Genomic DNA, 20,286 nt, shown 5'->3' on the forward strand with positions numbered 1-20,286 from the left:
GATGCACAGTAAATAAATAGGGGTCGCACAATGCATTTGGAAGGCTTGGATTGAACCAGATAAAAGGTGGTATCGATGATCCAGATTGCACAAGAACGAGACAATTTGCACGATTGAGAGAAATGACGCTCGGGCAGTTGCCAAGATGCCCTCCACTGCCACGTGGCAGTGGTTGTTGCTGACCCTCCTGCCCGGGTCCTTAAGAGGAAAAAACAGTGTCGTTGTGTGCTTCATAGCCAACAATGCAAAACTAGAATATTGTGCTTCTTCTCCATCCATTCACATTCAGAACCTTATAATTAATTACACTCTCGATCGATGATTTCTTGTCTTCCTGACTTTTAATCTTTCCCCCCCACGCTTCTATTTAATTATTTGTTTTTCTCTTCTTTCTTTTTCAACTACTCTTTCTTTCCTTGCTCTCTGGCTGTTATCCAACACCCTACAGCCAGCCAACTTGTACGTAGTTTGATTACACAGAGACAGAATTGTTGGATGCACTCGGACTGATGATGATAGGGCAGAAGTTGACTTTCCTTCAAATGGGTCTGAAACTGTTACTGTTTCAATCGGTCATGGCTCGCAGTCTGATGCGCTTTCTAATAAATCTTGAACTGTGGTTTTGGTTGGACATACTGGAAATGGCAAAAGTGCAACTGGCAATATCATTCTTGGAAGAATGGCATTTATGCCCAGGACTTGCTCGTTTTTTGCTAGTATTAGTCGCACGTGCAAGATGTAGACAAGAAAGTTGAGTGGCGGCTAGATGCTTAATGTCATCGATTCTCCTGGTACCTATTACATTGTCTTATTATATCAAGTGCATGTGTGCCCCCAAAATATATAATGTAGTAATTGCAATTGTTTTTTTTAATGTAGCTAACTCCAAGGTCTTTAAACCTTGACAAATATGACAGGTTTGTTTGATGTCTCATCCTATGGTTTTGAATTTATTAGAGAAGTAATAGGCCAAGTCATCAATATGGCCAAGGATGGCATCGATGTCGTGCTTGTAGTCTTCTCAGTGAGGACTCGCTTTACCAAGGAAGAGGAGTCCGTTCTATGTGGTTTGCAGATTTTATGTGGGGAAAAAAATTAGTGACTATGTTATTATTGTGTTTACTGGCGGGGATTCGCTTGAAGAATGTTGTATTTGAGTGAAGCTTCAAAACGGCAGTGTTTCTGGCAAGGCAGGAGGGTCTTTTGGCAACCCCCAAGGCTGCTCAAAACGACAGCGTTTTGGGCCTTGGGTGGAAGGCCAAAACGGCAACCGCCTTGCCGTTTCACTTGGTGTGCTTCACTTTGTCTTTTAGCCTGCCTCTTCCTCAATTGTTGATGCTCTGCTTCACGTTTATACGATGCAATCTACACCGCTTGAGTCTCATTTGTTTCGATCATTCTCTGTTTATTCTTTCTGTAAAGATGCTCTATTCGTTTTCTCTCTAAGGTGTAGGCCTCTAATCTTTAGTTTGTGGTTATGGGGCTGTTTTAATTTTGAGAGATTGTTTCTTGTACAGTGAGATTTGAGAGTGTTCTTTGTTTGTAATCGGTGGCCGTAAACGTTTTTATCCCTATAGTGCAGTGAACTCCTTTTGTCGGAGCTCAACGTGGACGTAGCCCTCTTTAACGGGTGAACCACGGTAAATCGTTTGTGTTTATGTTTTCAATTTGTTTTATGTTTCTGTGTATGATTCAGTCCATTTATTCGTGTATGAAATCGGTCTGTTTATTTAAGTTTTAAAGGGTTGATCTAGGGTTGAGTTTCGTCTCATCCCAACAGTGGTATCAAAGCCCTTATACTTGCAGTATCTACGACTGAGTTTTATCTCAGTTAGGGTTTACTGTTGTGGTGTCATTTTTCCTGGGTTCCTAAGGTTTACTGAAAGTCTCTCGTCGGTCTATTATTTTTTGCTGAGTGAGTCTTGGTCAGTGTCTAGGGTTTCCTAGGGTACCTTCGTGCAAGGCGAAGATGACATCAACCCGATTTGAAATCAGTACATTCGATGGTAAAAGCGATTTCGGTAGTTGGAAAAAGAAGATGAGGTAAGGGAAGAAGCATTCAATCTTATTTTTCTGCATCTTGGTGATAGTGTTATACGTAAGGTAGATGGCATGAATACCTCTCTTGAACTATGGAATAAACTTGACTTGTTATACTCTGTTTTGTCTGCTCCAAATTTAGTTTATTTAAAGGGTATGCTATTTAACTTTAAGATGAATGTTTTTAAATCTATGGATGAAAACATAGATGAGTTTACCAAACTTAGTTTATTGTTAAGAGGAATAGATCAAGCCCTTGGTGATACTAGTGAGGCTATGATCCTTTTAAACTCACTGCCTCATGAATATAATGTGGTTAAACATGCTTTACAATATACTGGTATTGTGCCTAGTCTAGACCTTGTTATTTCTGGAATTAAGGCAAGAGAGTTAGAATTAAATTCCTTTAAGAAATCAGCTAACAACCTGTTTGTTAAAGGTAAACCTGATAAAAGAAATAACACAGGAAATAGTAACCAAACTATGGGTTCAACATTTAAGGGTAAAGGTAAAAAGGGTAAGCAAAAGCCTAAATGGAAATGCTACCATTGTGGGAAAGAGGGTCACATAAAGAAATATTGTTATGACTTGTTAAAGAAACAAAAACAAGGGGGGGATGCATCGATAGCTGCAAGCAGCTCTAATAACCTAGCTGAAGTACTTACTGTTTCTAGCTCAACTGTTGCTAATGAATGGATAATGGATTCTGGCTGTTCATTTCATATGTGCCCAAACATTGAGTGGTTTTAAAATTTTAGTAACAAAGAAACAAGAACTATTTATATAGGTAACGATCAAACTTGTTGTGTTCAAGGCATGGGTGATATATCTTTTAAAGTGCATGATAACAGAATTAAAATACTCACTAATGTTAGATACGTGCCTGGATTAAAAAGAAATCTCATATCTCTTGGTACCTTAGATGAATTAGGTAATTCATATAAAGTAGAAAATGGGAATATGCATGTCTTTAAGGACAAACACCTAATTCTCACTGGTACTAAAAAGCATGGTCTATATGTTTTAAATGGCTATTCATTGTCCCCTGTTAATGTTTCAACTAGATGCATGGCTAAAGCTGATAAGATAGATCTCTGGCACTTGAGACTTGGTCACATGAGCCAGAAAGGTCTGAAGGCTCTGTCAAACCGAGGCTACCTTAGTCTAGTGCCTACAGACCCTTTGAATTTTTGTGAGTCATGCATTCTAAGCAAGCAACATAGGATGAGTTTTCATAAAGGAACTCACCTGGCGAAGGTATGCTTAGAGTATGTGCATGTTGATTTGTGGGGTCCCTCTCAAAAGCCTACTCTCGGTGGAAACAGATATTTTCTATCCATTGTGGATGACTTTACAAGGAAGGTTTGGGTTTTTCCTCTTAGAACTAAGGATCGGACTTTAGACAAATTTAAAATATGGAAAGCCTTGGTAGAAAACCAATCTGACAAGAGGGTTAAAACTCTAAGAACTGACAATGGTTTAGAATTCTGTAATAAAGACTTTGATGAGTTTTGTGACTGTCATGGCATTGTTAGGCATAAAACCATGAGAAACATACCCCAACAGAATGGGGTGGCTGAGAGAATGAGCAGGACCTTGTTAGAAAAGGTTAGGTGTCTTCTGTTTATAGTTGGCCTACCAAAAACTTTTTAAGGAGAAGCCCTCTCCACTGCTGCCCACTTGATAAACCGTAGCCCTTCTACTGTGTTAAACTTAAAGTGTCCTGAAGAAAAATGGATAGGCAGAAAACTAAATTTTAATTACCTCAAAGTTTTTGGTTGTGAGGCATATTCCCACCAATTAGTGGGAAAGTTGGATCATAGATCCATCAAATGTGTTTTTGTGGGTACTAAGATGGTACAAAAGGATATAGGTTGTGGGATAGGAGTTCAGGTGGAGTTAAGATAATAATAAGCAGAGATGTTATATTCAATGAATCCATCTTTCCTTGTAAATCAGAAAATTTGGAAGACTATCCCATATCTAGCACCCCAGATGATTTCCTTATAACTGGTAACACCCAAAATGAGGTGGAGCAACCGGCAGTAGTTCCTGATTTGCCAGCTATCTCCTCCTCAGATGTTTTTAACCCTGAAGTTGACCTACCCTCTGATCATGAAAGTGATCATGAGGAGTCATCTGTAGCCCTTGAAGGTGAGGAAGAGCAATATGACTCTCCTCAACAGAACCTAAGGGACTATCAACTGGCAAGGGACAGAAGCAGGAGGACTATAAGGCCTCCTGTAATCCCCCGTTTTCCCAGAACGAGCATTACCTCGAGATTTCGGGAATATTTTTTTTTTCAATATTATATACAACATAAGTGTCTCGATATACATACCCTCATCATAATCATTTCTCAACAATCCCAATTATACCTTCTCAGCATATCAAAAATTAAAAATTAATAAACTAAGACAGGTATTATCAATCACATCAGCGGAAGCAAGATCGAAACCTCAATGATATATAACCGACAATTCCTTTTACAATAACCAAATCGATATTTCATATGAAAATATCAAAATATTACATAACCTTTGAACATCGTAATCATAAACAAAAACCTACGAAAACTAAACATAGTAGCTACATGTCGATGACATTCTTTCCCTTGATGCCACTACTTTCACCTAGAACGTTTGAATATTCTAGGGACATAGTCCAAATTAGATGTTGAATCATCTAAGTGAGAGTTCAAATACATTTTCATGAATATATGCAAAATCATATATAAAATCGACAAATTCCGACATGACCCAGCCTAAGAGAATTCCACATAGCACTTAGTCCTAACAGGGGAAAATGCAATCTCTCTAAGGCGACACGATCAGATCGACCCATTGGCAAACACAATCCTGCTTAAGAGGGACAACCTCGACATATGAACCCGGGAATCACCCCATTGTCATTGTTAGACATTACGCTCCTACTCAAAAGCATTCCAAAACCCAACGCAACCCTAGCCCCAAGAGTGTCACATCAGCATTATCCCCGGAATCAACGACCCCTCGGTATTAATGCTATTGCTCAAAGGAACCCGGGGTGGTGTCCACTCTCAACCCCGCCACTTAAGCCAACAATCGGGGTGGTGTCCACTCTCAGCCCCGCCATTTGAGTACCATAGGGTGAAGTCCGTCTCAACCCCGTCCCAAGTGGGTCACATAATATTAATCCTCGGCACGCATCTCGAGTGCTGTCACTCGAGGTCCACGTCACAGGATTACAACCCACGTCCCATATATGGACAACACAACATGCCAATGCCAAAAATCATAACATGCATGACATAAAATCAATATCTCAATGTATGCAATTTATCGTACAAAATCTAATACAGATGTAAATAATCATTTGTAAAACCATCAATAAACCCAACTATGGGGATGAAAACTCACAGTAAACCATTCACATGCCACAAACAAGTTTTTTTGGTAGAACCACTCACCTTTGGGCTAAGTTCAAGATTCCTCGAAATGTGTGCCCGACCTCGATTCTCGTGTCAGGCTCTCTATAGTTCAAATTCGGGCCTCAACGATACCCTAGACATCATATGTATTCAAAGGAAAGTCAATATCTATTTTCTCAATTTTCTCATAAATTTTCTCTAATTTCTTCCTAATTTTCTCTCGATAATTCCAAATAAATACCTCTTAAGTATTTTTTCCAACTTTTTCTCCAAAATAATTAATAAAACAATATTTATAACCTTCTGGAATTTTCTGGAAAATTTCCAGATTTTCTCCTATTTTCTCAAATTTCCATAATTGCTTTTTCTTGAGAAAATTTATTTATTCTTTATTTCCTTCGAATATCCTCCAAGAAAAATCACCAAAACTCATAAAATAAATCTCTTATCCTTATGTAATTTTCTCAGAATTTTATAAAAATTCCTCCTATTTATTTTCCATTTACCTTTCCTTTCAAAAATCCAAAATAATTATCTCCTCAAGAAATTTCCAAGATAAAAATTTATCAAAATAAACTATTCATTTTTCTTGAATTTATGGATATTTTTCCAAAATTTTATTTCTTTTAATTATATTTTTTTCTCGAATTTTCTTTACTTTTAACATTTAAAAAATACAAAAAAAATACCTCCGGTCATCTTCTCCGGCGATAGCGACCTGCTCCGATGGCTGATCCGATGACACCACCTTGAAGCCTTCCTCAAGTTAATCACAATGGCACCCTCATATGGCCGAAAAACTCGCCGAAAATAGCCCGATTGGACGATTTACAGTCCTGCTCCGGCGAAGCTTTGCGTTTTCCGACGAGCTTCGAAACACCTTCAAATCTTAATGAAACTTCACTAAATTCTCCAGAAATGATCCTCAATACATGGAGAATAAAAGCCCCTTATCCCAAACCTCTGATTCGCTCCCAAAGGTGAGAAATCTGAAGTAAAATTTTTGATGCAGTCGGCCATATTTGAACCTCTATTTATACTCGTTTTCGAAGCCCAATCAAGCCATACCCGGTCAAATCGACGCCTCTATCATCCTTACAACCATTTAATGGCCCCAAATCGTGATGATTTCGTGCAAATCGTCCTTCCCAAAAATTCGACGATCGCGGCCATGCCTTGCTATTTTATGTCAAATCATGGCCATGCTTGGCCGATCTTAACCTATCTCTAATCCTAATTAAACCCCCACGTTGTGGGGCCCATTTTCATACCCTTAGATGGCCTCAATGGCCTTGCCCGAAGGCTGGCCGGTGATGGCAGTGGGTAGCGGCGGCCATGGCTGAGCTTCTTTCTTCATTTTCTACTATTTACACTTTAGCCCCCTTAAAACTTCCTCTTACATTTTGGCCCTCATTCTCAAGCCCCTGATCTTCCCAACAGCATCACTAAAACCCTCAAGATTAGTACTTCTCATTTCTCCCTTGAAACTTTTGAAAAATTACCGTTTTGACTTTCTTCGGGCAAATTCAGAAAATTACACTTAGGCCCGACTGATCGTTTTGACCTTAAATCCACTTGATTCAATCCGAAATCACTTAAGGGTTGTTCTATACATAAAATACTAGTCCTTGACATGCTCCTTTGACTTTTTGGACGTCTTCTACGCCGATTCGATTTTCTCAGCCCGGTCGACAATTGTATCGAAAACTGTTCCCGATTCAATTTCTTTCATCACCAAAAATCATAATTTATTTTTCTTGATGATGCTATACCATTATTCTTAATCATCTAGGGTCCAAGGTACTCCCTTCGGTCGATTCGACGATTTATTTTACTTTTAAACCAACTTTTTGGTATTTTAAATTCATCTAAATTACGCGGTGACCTCATACAGATATGGGGTATTACACCTCCTGCAAGATATTCCTACTCAGATTTAGTCTACTGTGCCTTAGTGGCAGGTTTGGAGATGAGGAGTAGTGAGCCTATCTCCTATGAGGAGGCTGTCAGCTCCCATGACTGTTTGAAATGGCAGTAAGCTATGGACGAAGAGATGAACTCCTTGATAACCAACAACACTTGGGAATTGGTCCCAAGACCTCAGAAACAAAAGCTGATAAAGTGTAAGTGGTTATTCAAAGTCAAAGAAGATATGTTACCCTATGATCCCTTAAGGTTTAAAGTTAGATTAGTAGCTAAAGGGTTTACCCAGAGGGAAGGTATTGATTATATTGAAATATTTTCTCTTGTTGTTAAATTTAAAACCATTCGAATGATACTTGCAATGGTTGTTCAGTATGATTTAGAATTAGAAAAACTGGATGTTAAAACTGCCTTCTTGCATAGAGATTTAAAAGAACTAATTTATATGGAACAACTTGTTGGTTATGTTAACAAAAAACATCCTGATTATGTTTGTTTGTTAAAAAAATCTTTATATGGGTTAAAACAATCCCCACGTCAATGGTATAAAAAATTTGACAACTTTACAACTAGGATTGGTTTTGTCAGAAGTGAATATGATAGTTGTTTTTATTTCATGTTATTTGATACTCCTATTTACTTGCTGCTGTATGTTGATGACATTTTATTAATTAGCAAGTCTAAGTCTAAAATATGTGAGTTAAAATCTCTGTCAAATACCAACTTTGATATGAAAGACTTAGGACCTGGTAGGAGGATTTTAGGAATGATTATTGAAAGGGATAGAAGTAACTCTTGTCTGAAAATCCATCAATATGATTATTTGTTAAAATCTGTACAAAAGTTTGGCATGTCTGGTTGTAAACCAGTGAATGTTCTCTTGGTTGGTCACTTCATTTTATCAAAGAAACAGTGTCCTATATCTGATTCTGAAAAGCTTAAAATGGAAAACATCCCATATGCTAATGTCATTGGAACCATTATGTACTCAATGATTAGTACCAGGCCTGATCTAGTTTTTTCAATTTCTCTTCTCAATAGATTCATGTCTAACCCTCGTAAAATTCATTGGGAAGCTTTAAAGTACTTGTTAAGATACATTAATGGTTTGACTGATATTGGGTTAATTTATAAAAGGAAATGTGATGTTTTTGATCTTGTTAGATATGTAGACTCTGACTTTGCTGGTGACAGGGACTCTCAAAAATCTACAACTGCTTTATTCTTTACCTTAGGAGGTAATTGCATCAGTTGGAAGTCACAGCTGCAGCCTTTGGTTGCACTATCTTCCACTGAAGCAAAATATGTGGCTGTCACTTATGCTTTCAAAGAAGCCATCTGGCTTCAGGGTTTACTGAAATAAGTTCATATGTTACAAGGTAAAGTTGTAGTATTTTCTGATAGTCAGAGTGCCATTTATTTGTGTAAGAACCCTGTATATCATGAAAGAACCAAACATGTAGATGTTAAGTACCATTTTGTAAGGGACCAAGTAGCCAAAGAAAATGTAATTATTCAAAAGGTCCCTACAGAAAACAACCCAGCTGATATGGAGACAAAAATTGTGACTGTAGCCAAGTTCAAACATTGTTTGGACTTGCTGCATGTCACAGTTGGTTGAAAGAACAACCAATATGAGTAATGATGGCATAGGTTGTAGCTTACTGCACTGTTGGTGGGTTGTCCCTTAATGATTGAAGCTTCAACGTGGAGATTGTTGTATTTGAGTGAAGCTTCAAAACGACAGTGTTTCTGACAGGGCAGGAGGGTCTTTTGGCAACCCCCAAGGCTGCCCAAAACGGCAGTGTTTTGGGCCTTGGGTGGAAGGCCAAAACGGCAACCGCCTTGCCGTTTCACTTGGCGTGCTTCACTTTGTCTATTAGCCTGCCTCTTCCCCGATCATCGATGCTCTGCTTCACCTTTATACGATGCAATCTGCACCGCTTGAGTCTTCTTTAGGGTTTGTTTCGATCATTCTCTATTTATTCTTTCTGTATAGATGCTCTGTTCGTTTTCTCTCTAAGGTGTAAGGCTCTGATCTTTAGTTTGTAGTTATGGGGGTGTTTTAATTTGAGAGATTGTTTCTTGTACAGTGAGATCTGAGAGTGTTCTTTGTTTGTAATCGATGACTGTAAACGTTTTTATCCCTATAGTGTAGTGAACTCCCTTTGCCGGAGTTTAACGTGGACGTAACCTTCTTTAACGAGTGAACCACGGTAAATCGTTTGTGTTTATGTTTTCGATTTGTTTTATGTTTCTATGTATGATTCAGTCCATTTATTCGTGTATGAAATCGGTCTATTTATTTAAGTTTTAAAGGGTTGATTTAGGGTTGAGTTTCGTCTCATCCCAACAAAGAAGAGGGAGTCACCCTGGACGAATACTTGGGCAGTGAGTGCCCGGACCCTCTAAAGGTATATATTGCGTGTCATTGCTCTTTGCTCCTAACTAAATCAGAAAATTGTGGATTATACAGATGTTTATATATTCATGTTTAAATTAAAACGCCATGCCCTGCCCCATTTGTTGTTTATAAAGTTGTAATGTGAACTTGAACTATGGACGAACTTTCTAGCAGAATTATTGGGTGTGGTGTAGGAAATCCTGGGTCAATGTGGAATCCGAAAGGTTCTGTTTGACAATAAGACTAAGGATGAAGCGAAGAAATCTCGACAACTGGAACAACTTCTAAGACTTTTAGATGGCGTTATAGAGCTGAATCGTGGGCAGCCTTATAAAGGGAAACTAAATCTTGATAAGCTGAAGGTAACGATTGTACTGAATTTTTGTTTTGTTCTGTAAACTAGTGAAGCATGATCGTCGTTAGCTGTATCTTTGATTTTGATAGGTAGAGGCACTGGAACTCCGTGGGCAGACAGAAAAGGCTAATTCCATGAAAGGATGCATGATAGAAGGTCAAGTGAAGAACAAGCCAAGAGGATGACCGAAATGGGTTGGGTGGATAATTATTCTTCCTGTCGTCGGTTACTAGAACAGCAATTGACAGACCTGGAAGCAGCAAGGCTTAAGGCAGAAGAGGAAGCTGAAGCAAGACTGAGGGTGTTGAATGAACTTCGCAGCATTAGAAGGCAGAGGGAGATAATAGCTGCATTAAAAGATCAGAATTGGATGTGGTGTGGCATTATGTAGTTGAGGATGCAATTTCTGGATCGATTTAAATTTTCTATTTTTGTTCTGGATCTGTAGGCTAATTTGCTTTTGTGGGTTTCGTTTGATTTCTTTCACCTGTTTTTAGTTTACTCACCAATGTGGACTCAAAAAGCAATGTTAAGTTGGTATGAAATTGTATTGACTAGGGTTGTTGAAGGCTTTAAGCAGTTAATTGTCCCTCTTCCCTTTAATTTTCTATTTAACAGTGAAGCTAGTAGCTGCACTATCAATGTCATATGTTAAACACAACTTTTAACAAATAATATAACTAAATAGATAGATGTATAGATATAAATATAGAAGCTTTTTTGGAAAATATATTTAGTGAGTGAGATATATTTATAATATATAAATAAGTATATTTCTAGGAAAAGATAAGAAAAATATTTATTATAAAATATAATTGTATAAATATATAAATACATTCCTAAAAATATATTTATTTAAAACCGATTCATATTTATATAGAATATTTATATTTATGGTTCAAAAATCTATTATATTTATAATTTAGAAAAAAAAATTATTTGTAAGTATATTTTGCATAATTCAGAAATATATTTTGAGAAATTATAAATATATATTTTTTAGTTCATATAAGAAAGAATAATTGAGATAAAGTATTCTATACGGTATTTTTTGAAGAACTCGTGATGGTGTGAACATAATTTTACGATACATGTCTTTTAAAATAGTCATGATTCTCTTTTGCTTTTAATTTTTTTTTTAAGCATACACTACTTTTATCAAAGTTATATTTTTTTTTCATCATTAAAGCAACATATTCTTCTCCTCTTCCTTGTAGGCAACATATTTTTTTTTAATCATCATTGAAGCAACATTTATCTGAGTTATATTTTTTTTTTTCTTTTCCTAAACATCATTCTAAACAATTATTTTTCTTTCTTTCTTCTTTTTCACTAGTTGGGACGCATTAATACAAATCACTTTCAACATATTTTTTTTGTTGTGTCCAATTTAAAATGAACTTAGATTTGAGACGATCTTAGAAGAAGAAGAGAGTAAATGCGTAATAGCGTATTTTGCCTAGTGACAAAGAATCAAAGAAAAGATAAGAGTTATCGATCAAAATAGTGTTCAAGTGGTGACTTTTCTTTTTCTTCTTTTGATTTTTTTATTTTTAAATGTTATTTTTTTCTAATTAACCTTAATCTTTGGATAATTTAGTTAATGATATATATTAAATTAAAACTACTTCATTTTGAATTAAATTTAATAATGATAGTTGTTAAAACTAACATACAAGTCTGTTTGAAAAGAATTAAAATGGATGGGCTTCTAAGTTAGTTTCAAAGTATAAAAAGTGTAAAGTAAGTAAAAGTACAAGTTCTCATGTCATAATTTGATTTTTTTTTTAAACTCTTTTTCTTTTCTTTTTAACTTTTTTCGTAAACAGTCCTTGCCAAACATTATGAATTCCATCTTGTTTTCAAAATTTTATTTGCTTGACCTTCTATTTTTATTATTTATTTTTCTTAAACTTACTAAAGATTATTTTTCTAAACCATTGCTAGAGAAGTTTATGTCTAATAGTCAAGTCTTTTCACCTAAATGATGGTTGGGGAAGATTATTTTTTTTAGATAGTATTTGTTAATCGAGGTATAGATAAAAAAAATGAGATATGAAAGGTATCTCAAAAAAAGTTTTTTTTATTTTGTTTGTTAAATTTATTTAAAAAGAAGTCATGCAACTCTTTATTTTAAATTTTTTAAATAAATTTATCTCTCCACATTTGGATAAATTATCTTAATTCTTACGAATAAATTATCTTAATATCAAAATATTTTATTCATTTTAACAAATACTACCTTCGTAGTCACATCTTTTCACCTAAACTTATTAGAGATTTTATTGACTCTTTATACTCATAGAATAGGTATTCGGAGCAAGAAAATCTAGAACTAGAACCATTGGACAAGTCTCGGGTTAAGGCCAGACAAGGGAATAGTTCAAGAACTAAGTGTCCAATTAATATTATACATTAGCAAGAATTAATTGTCGATAGGAATGGTGATCGACGCAGAAGGGAAGGTTAGATGTCGCTCTGCGACTCATTCAACTGATAACAATCAAGATGAAAATTGGAATATGTGAATTTGGTGAATGAATTCATTCCATGTTTGTGATTATTATTGTACTCCAGCCACGGGAAAGCCAAATGGAAATGTAAATACTTCTGTAGTCCTTTCATCTCCTCTTTCTGTTTCAATGATTGTCCGTTGACATTCTTTTTCTTTTATTATAAAGCCTTCGGATCCTGCGGCTACTCATCTATTGCTTGTTGCGTGATTGGACAAGAAACAACCACCTGAAGCCCTGCATCCTTCCTTCTTCAACTAGGTAAATAAAGTTCCTTTATTAATCCATCGGGTCATGGCAAGCAAGCCTGGAAGACAATTAAGGTAAAAATTGAATGAAAGATCGAAAACGTTAAGTGTGGATTCAGTGAATGTTCGCGGCGGAGTTGTCTACATGTCTTGTTCTCTCTGCTCTATTCATCCATCCTTACATACCTTGAATTCAGTTTTCGTCCCTTTATTTTCTTCCTGTTATATATACTAATATTAATCCATCAGGTCATGGCCACAGTCGTCAACCTTCTCCGAAGTTTCTTTATCCGTTGCATGTATATCCTCGATTCACAGAAGTAATCATTTCATTTCAATTGATCCGCAATTCTGCAGTTGGCTTGATCTCTTTCTTAGCATGGGCGGAGGCGGAATCGACGGAAACAGTGGTGGTGGTGGTGGTGGTGGTGGTAGTGATGGTGAGTTGGGATTTGATTCCCTTTCAAATGTTGGTCGAACCGTAGTCTTGGTTGGACGTACTGGCAATGGTAAAAGTGCGACGGGAAACAGCATCCTTGGAAGGAAGGCATTTAGGTCGCTGGCTAGCTCTGCTGGGGTTACAGATCAATGTCAGCTGTACACCACTGTACTGAAAGATGGTCATATCCTTAACGTAATCGACACTCCCGGTATGTATAACTATTTCAATCAACAATCGACTCTCCCGGTATAACGTGCCATATTGACGTTATCAAGTTCTAGTGGGCATTTAGTTATTTTGTACATTTATGGCAGGAATATTCGACTTCACCCCTGAGACTCACATGGGTGAAAGGATTGTTGAATGCGTTAAATTGGCCAAGGATGGCATCCATGCTGTTCTTCTTGTATTCTCAGTAAGAAGCCGCTTTTCGAAAGAAGAGGAATCCTCCCTCCGTTGCTTGCGAGAGTTGTTTGGAGAGAAAATTATTTATCACGTGATTGTAGTTTTTACTGGTGGGGATGAACTTGAAGAAGAAGGCGTTGCACTTGAAGAATACTTGGGGCGGTGTTGCCCTGTCCCTTTGAAGGTATAGTATAACTATTTAATCGATATCCTGATGATTAGTGTTCGATCTTCAGTGCTACCCAGAAATAAATTGTTGAACTTATCACTTATGGCTGTAGGATCTTCTGGAGCAATGCGGAAACCGAATGGTTCTGTTTGATAATAAGACTAAGGATGAAGCAAAGAAAGCCGAACAGCTTCAAAAGCTCGTGGCTCTAATAAACACAGTTGTAGCGCTGAATGATGGTCTGCCATATACAGATAATTTAAGTGGCTCTAATAAACACAGTTGTAGCGCTGAATGATGGTCTGCCATATACAGATAATTTAATTGCTGATTTGAAGGTGGGGGTCTCTTTTATTTTGTTGCATGAACTATATATATATATATATATATCTGTTAAAATTATGGTGGCAAGGCTGTAATAATCAGCATATGCGATCTTGACAGGAACGAGAGCAGAGATTCCACGCTAAGACAGAAGAGGTTAATTCTAAACCCAATACAAAATCCATAGAAAGGTCAACACAAGGTTCGCTCGGAATAGGTAAAGGAGTATATAGACCATGGGGTGAAACGCTTGATTTGGCTTGTTTACAAGTGATACACTTTCCACAAACCCTCTCAACATCCCGTCGCATATGTGGCCAAAAGAAATGCTCAGTTAATACATCTAATGTTTTTCTCACTCCAAAATGTCCCATTAGGCCACCCCCATGAGCCTCCCGCACAAGTAATTCTCTCAAAGAACTTATAGGCACACACATTCTGTTCTCTCTAAATAAATACAATGGAGCTGTAAAAGATGCCAAAGATCCTTTAAGCCTACAAGGAGGTCCAATCACAAGAGCAAAGGCAAAGAAAATGAGAGAGACAGTCAACGGGCTAATTGAAGACATTCGAGCCAAACAAGGCTTTACTGATGCATCCACCAATTGGAAGACAACAAGTGGAAGTCAAGCCTATGTCCATTTAATCAGCATGCTAGCCCATTAGAAGATGACATGTGGCAGCATTTAGAAGATGACACGTGGCACCCAAGATTATGTCTATGTGTAGCTGGCTAACAAAATAGTTGTTTAATTTCTTAAATTACATTATGGAGGGTACCAGCCATTAAGGTAGTGGTGTGTTGCTGGTAGTTATTGAGCATTTGGGAAGTGGGTAGTTATTAGGTTATTGGGTAGTTATCTCAAGTTGGTAGTTGTTTCATATTTGTTTTTCTATTTAAAGGGAATTGTAAACACTTCAAAAGGTTGGTTAATTTTCGTGATTATTGAAAGGAGAACTTTCTCACTTGGTTTTTCCAAGAACTCAAGACTTATCAAGATTGTTCCAATCTTGTGGCGTCCAATTTCCAAGGCTTATCGCTCCCAACTTCTTCTCTTATTCTGGAGTGTGGCGTCTATATCATTCTTTTTCTTATTTTGTTTCGTTTACTTGAATCTGGTTTGGCTTTCTTGGGATGATGCTCAACTTGTTCGTGGGCTTTTAGATGCAACCAAAGGGATCTTCATAGGCTCGCATCCGAGCAGGAGGTTTTTAAGATGAAGGAAGAATTGAAGAAATTCTATGAAGAGCAAATCCAACAATTGACTGAGAGTGTAAATTTTTATACATTGTTGTACACGCGTAGTAATATGCTGATGGTTAATCGTACTAGGCTAATTAATTTCACGGTTGCTTTGTTCCACAGATTGATTCTAGGATGAAAGAGACTGTCAAGGGACTAATGGAGCTCGAGAAGGCTGCCCTGTACAAGGCTGAAGAGAGCGTGCAGAGGTTCGATGAACTAATTTGCGATTTGAGAGGTGAGATCCAGAGAGTTCAGCGCAGTCGTAAATGGTGCGCGATTCTGTAGCAATGAACTAATTTGCAAGGCAGATGTTGATGTTCATGGAGTAATTTTGTAATCGCCCTACTATTCATAGGTTTTAGAATAGTGTTGATAGGTTAGTTGCACTCGCATCTCCAAAGATATGGTTGAACTAATTTCCAAAGATATGGTTGAGGATCTATCCAGGAGCCCTTATACTTGGACACTTAATTGCATATGAAGTTTTAGAGAGATTAGAATAGTGGGATCGGAGGCAATATTATCTGTTATCCACTTCCTTAAATACCTTGTGTAGCTATATGAAATGTGAATTAAGGGAGCTTAACTTCAAGAATGGGCTCTTGTAGAAGGGAAAAGCAAGAGTACACTGGTTCATGCTTCTTCCATAATCTAAAAGAGAAGAAATTTCGTCAATAATGGGGTGGACATTACTGCCTACTGACTGGAGCACAGGAAGCATATTGGTGATCAATTAATTAGGTATTCATTAGGATTTATTTTTGTGGTGAAAATACGAAAAATGAAAAAGTATGAATTTATAAGAGACAAGATGGAGATTAAGGCGTGGAAGCCTAATTCCTCATTGCATGCCGATAGATCTGTGATAAGAGCAACCCATAGAACTATTCCATTCTCCAAAGTTTCCTTGACCAAGTTTGCAATAAGCTAGATAAAAAATGAGTACTTTGGGTAAGGTAAAGATGTTAATAAGAAATTCTACCACATTAAGGCAAGGAAGAACGGTGTTGCTTTTAGGATACATTCAAGTGAACAAACTTATGCTCGTTAAAATTAGCCTAAGGGATGTTAATTCTTGAGGTTTAAGATAGGAGTAAAAATAAATTGGAGAGGAATCAATTGGAAGTGTTGTTTTCAACCTCAATAGTGGAACACGTTTTAAACTCTCATTTTAATGGCAAGAAGACTAGATAAATGGATATAGTTGATGGGTACTCATCTAAGTCAAGCACTAAGTTTGTTAAATTATGGAATTACAAAGTCCTACTGAAGGAAGGCACATGCAGGAGAGCGACTAGAATAGATTGTTGGATATGTAGATTTACAATAGGTTAAAATGATGGTTTGGAAGTTGTTTCTAGGACTTCACTAATTGGGGAGGAATTTACAAAGAGATTTCAAAATTTTAAAAATTCATGTTGCTTCTGTGGGGATTAGAAGGAAAGATTGCGCACTTCTTGTTGCACTATATATCATTTGCACTATAGAAATAAAAAAACGTTTTTAGACACGGAATTTAGAGTTGTAATTTAGTTTCGTCTCTAATAAATTCGGTCTCTATCAAAGATGGATATTGAGATGGATGTTTTAGAGACGACTTTAGAAACAAAAATTTTCAGTCTACAAATTAGAAATGAAATTAGTGTTGAAAAGCTTTTCTTTAAATGTTTTTCGAATTAAAGACAGAATCAGAGATAGAATATTCCATCTCTAATATCAGAGAGAGAAAATTTGTCTTTAAAAGTTTTTTTCCATCAAAGATTGAATCAAAGACAAATTTTTTTCCGTCTCTGAAGGTTTTTTAGAATCAAAGACGAAAATTTTCATTATGAGTTTTGCTTGCTTTTAGAGATGGATAATTTATGTCTCTGGTTTCAAAGATGAAAAAATTTTCATCTTTAAAAGTTATTTTGGAGTTGGAGATAGAATTTTTTTGTCTTTAAAATTTGCTTGCTCTCAGAGAGGAAAAAAATAATTCGTCTTTGAATTTTTTTCTTTAGAAAAAGAATTTTTTTTATCTCTAGTAGAGATTAGATACTAAAAATTTTGTCTCTAATTTGAATAAAGATGGAAATTTTCATATGTAATTTTTGTCTCTAAATCTCTATGATCGGTTCCAATTATCAGAATCTGCCATGGATAGTGGTCAACAATGCCCTTCTATCACTACAAGAAAAATAATTTTTGACAACGGAATTTAGTGATAAAATTCTTTCATCACTAATTAGTGACGGATATTCTATCGCTAATATTTTTAAATATTTTTTTAATTTAGCAACGGAAAAATTTGTCCCTAAATTTAGCGACAGAACAAAATCTATAACTAAAAATAAAAAAATTAAATTAAAAATGTAAAACTTTAGCGACGGGTTATACCCACGGCTAAAAAAGAAAAATAAATTAAATTCAAAATTTAAAATTTAGCGGTGGAACAAATTCTTCGATAAAAAAGAAAAAAATTAAATTAAAAATTCAAACTTTATCGATAGAACAAAATTCTTTAGTAAAAAAGAAAAAAATTAAATTAAAAATGTAAAACTTTAGCAATGCTAAAAAAGAAAAATAAATTAAATTCAAAATTAAGCAACAGAATAAAATTCATCGCTAAAAAAGAAAAAAATAAATTAAAAATATAAAACTTTAACGGCAGGACAAATTTTTCGCTAAAAAAAATTAAATTCAATATTCAAAATTTAGTGACGGAAGAAACCATTGCTAACAAAGAAAAAAATTAAGTTAAAAATTGAAAACATTAGTGACGGAACAAATTCGTCGCTAGAAAAGAAAAAAATGAAATTAAGAATTCAAACTTTAGCGACGGAACAAAATTCGTCGCTAAAAAAAATTAAAAATTAAAACTTTAGCGCTGACACAAATTTGTCTCTAAAAAAGAAAAAAAATCAAATTAAAAATTTAATATTTAATAACGGAACAAATCCATTGCTAAAAACTAAACAAAATTAAATTAAAAATTAAAAATTAAATTAAAAGGAAATAATTTAACTATAAAATTTAAAACTTTAGCGACGAAACAGATCCATCGCTAAAAACCAAAAAAATCAAATAAAAATTTAACGTGAAATTCATAAAATATTTAAATAAAATTTAAAATTTGATTTGATAACAAAACATTTCATAATTAAATGTAGAATTTGTAAAAATTCTAATTAAATCCAAAATTAGTGACGAAAAATTTCGGCGTTAAATTGCAAAATTAATAAAGTATAAAATTATAAAATAAAATCAAAATAAGAACAAAATTGTTTACTACTAATATAATAATTTATAAACTTCTATTTGAATTAGTAATGAAATAAAAATTAATAAAATTAAAATTAATATTCATTTCTCACTACTAACATTAATATTAAAATTTTGGAGTGTAAATATAATTCTGGAAAGTTTGGAAGAAAATACTAAAAATATAATTTATGCACATTAATAGTCAAAGATGCTTTTAGATAGGCTGGCTCGTGCACGCGCATATAGGTGCTTGGTCCTTAAAGGTTAGGGGTTCAATTCCAACTTGTAGCGCTTGGGATTATTACTAGGATTATTATCCCAGCCCGTGCATTGATTTTTTGTTGTGTAGAAATAGTAGTCTTTTTCAAAAAAATTAATGTTTAGATCTGTTTCAATTTGGTTTTTAGGTACACCAAGACCATTCCTTGATAGGTTTTGATCTTCAAAATTTGCCATGAACAGGGACCAGTGATGCTTCTAGAAACATACAACTATTTTTCAAAAATAAATTTTTAAATCTATTAAGATCTAACCATTAGATCATTTTGGTTTTTTGGTATATTGGTTACTAGACCATGACTATTCCAATGATTGGTTCCTATCGTAGGAATCTACCATGGATGGTATGCCCTTCTAGAAATTGACCTTTCTCTAAAAAAAATTAATTTTTAGATCTATTGATAGGTCATTTTGGCATTTGGGTATGTTGGTCATTAGACCAAGGCGATTTCGATGATCGGTTCCGATTGTCAAATTTACCATAGATGGTGGCCTGGGATCAGTAGCAGAAATAAAAATTAATTTTTTACCTCCATAAATAATAATTCGATCTCTAAATTTTCTTAGTCCATACCTCATCTTAGAGACGAAATTTTTTCTATCTCTAATCTAAAATAAAGACCAAAAAAATTCTATCTATAAATGTAAATTTTGATCAATTTTGAAGTCGATTACACAATTAAATTAAAGATAGAAATTTTTTATTTTGAGAAGGAAAAAATCCAGCCTCTAAATAACAATAGAACAAAAAATTCAACACTAATTGGTTAGCAATAGGCTTTTTAGAAATTGACCAAAATCAGTCTCTAATTCTATATTCTAAAACATTAGAGACGAATTTTTATGGGTTTAGAAACAGATTTTTTTTGTCTCTAAACTCGGTTTTCTTTCTAGTGTTAGTTGGGTAATTTGGTTTTTCATATGGGGAGTTCACCCAGACAAGTAGAATTTTCATGATATTTAGGGATGTGTTTCCTTTATCCTAATTGGCGTGTCATGAGAAAAAAATGACAGAAGGCCGCAAAAGATCTGCGAAAAATGGCTAACATGGCTCACAAGGGAACAATGGAGACCACGAAAGTTCTCCGCGAAAAGGCACCCCCATAGCCTAGCCATAGTAGTCATGAGATGGCAGCCCTCATAGCCTAGCCAAGCGGCTACGCCCCCGGGGGGGGGGGGGGGGGGCGTCCGACATGCGACCTAGTTATGTGGGAGGCCTTGTAGCCCTACCGGGCAACTATGGGGCTAGCCCCCATGGCTCGGCCTCGCAACCGTGGGGGCATCTA

At 35.6% G+C, this 20,286-nt stretch overlaps 1 protein-coding gene and 1 pseudogene across 1 annotated transcript; both read left to right on the forward strand.

Annotated features, from left to right (window-relative positions):
- Nucleotides 1-613: 613 nt before the first annotated feature.
- Nucleotides 614-10,174, forward strand: LOC127808527 (immune-associated nucleotide-binding protein 9-like; annotated as a pseudogene).
- Nucleotides 10,175-10,321: 147 nt separating this feature from the next.
- Nucleotides 10,322-14,206, forward strand: LOC127808528 (immune-associated nucleotide-binding protein 9-like). The gene is made up of 4 exons (XM_052347102.1): nt 10,322-10,506; nt 13,250-13,542; nt 13,649-13,923; nt 14,021-14,206. Exons 1-4 carry the CDS (start codon nt 10,322-10,324, stop codon nt 14,204-14,206), a joined length of 939 nt encoding a protein of 312 aa, XP_052203062.1.
- The last annotated feature ends 6,080 nt before the right edge of the window (nt 14,207-20,286 follow it).

Source organism: Diospyros lotus, chromosome 8, assembly GCF_014633365.1.
Source record: "Diospyros lotus cultivar Yz01 chromosome 8, ASM1463336v1, whole genome shotgun sequence".
Lineage (NCBI taxonomy): Eukaryota > Viridiplantae > Streptophyta > Magnoliopsida > Ericales > Ebenaceae > Diospyros > Diospyros lotus.

Bases quoted from the DNA above. Each gene is read 5' to 3' on its own strand.
- LOC127808528 (XM_052347102.1), top strand. From the start codon at position 10,322: ATGGGTTGGGTGGATAATTATTCTTCCTGTCGTCGGTTACTAGAACAG. The intron at 10,507-13,249 runs GTGTGGCATTAT...GCAATTCTGCAG, and splicing joins AAAGATCAGAATTGGATGTG to TTGGCTTGATCTCTTTCTTA. The intron at 13,924-14,020 runs GTATAGTATAAC...TTATGGCTGTAG, and splicing joins GTTGCCCTGTCCCTTTGAAG to GATCTTCTGGAGCAATGCGG.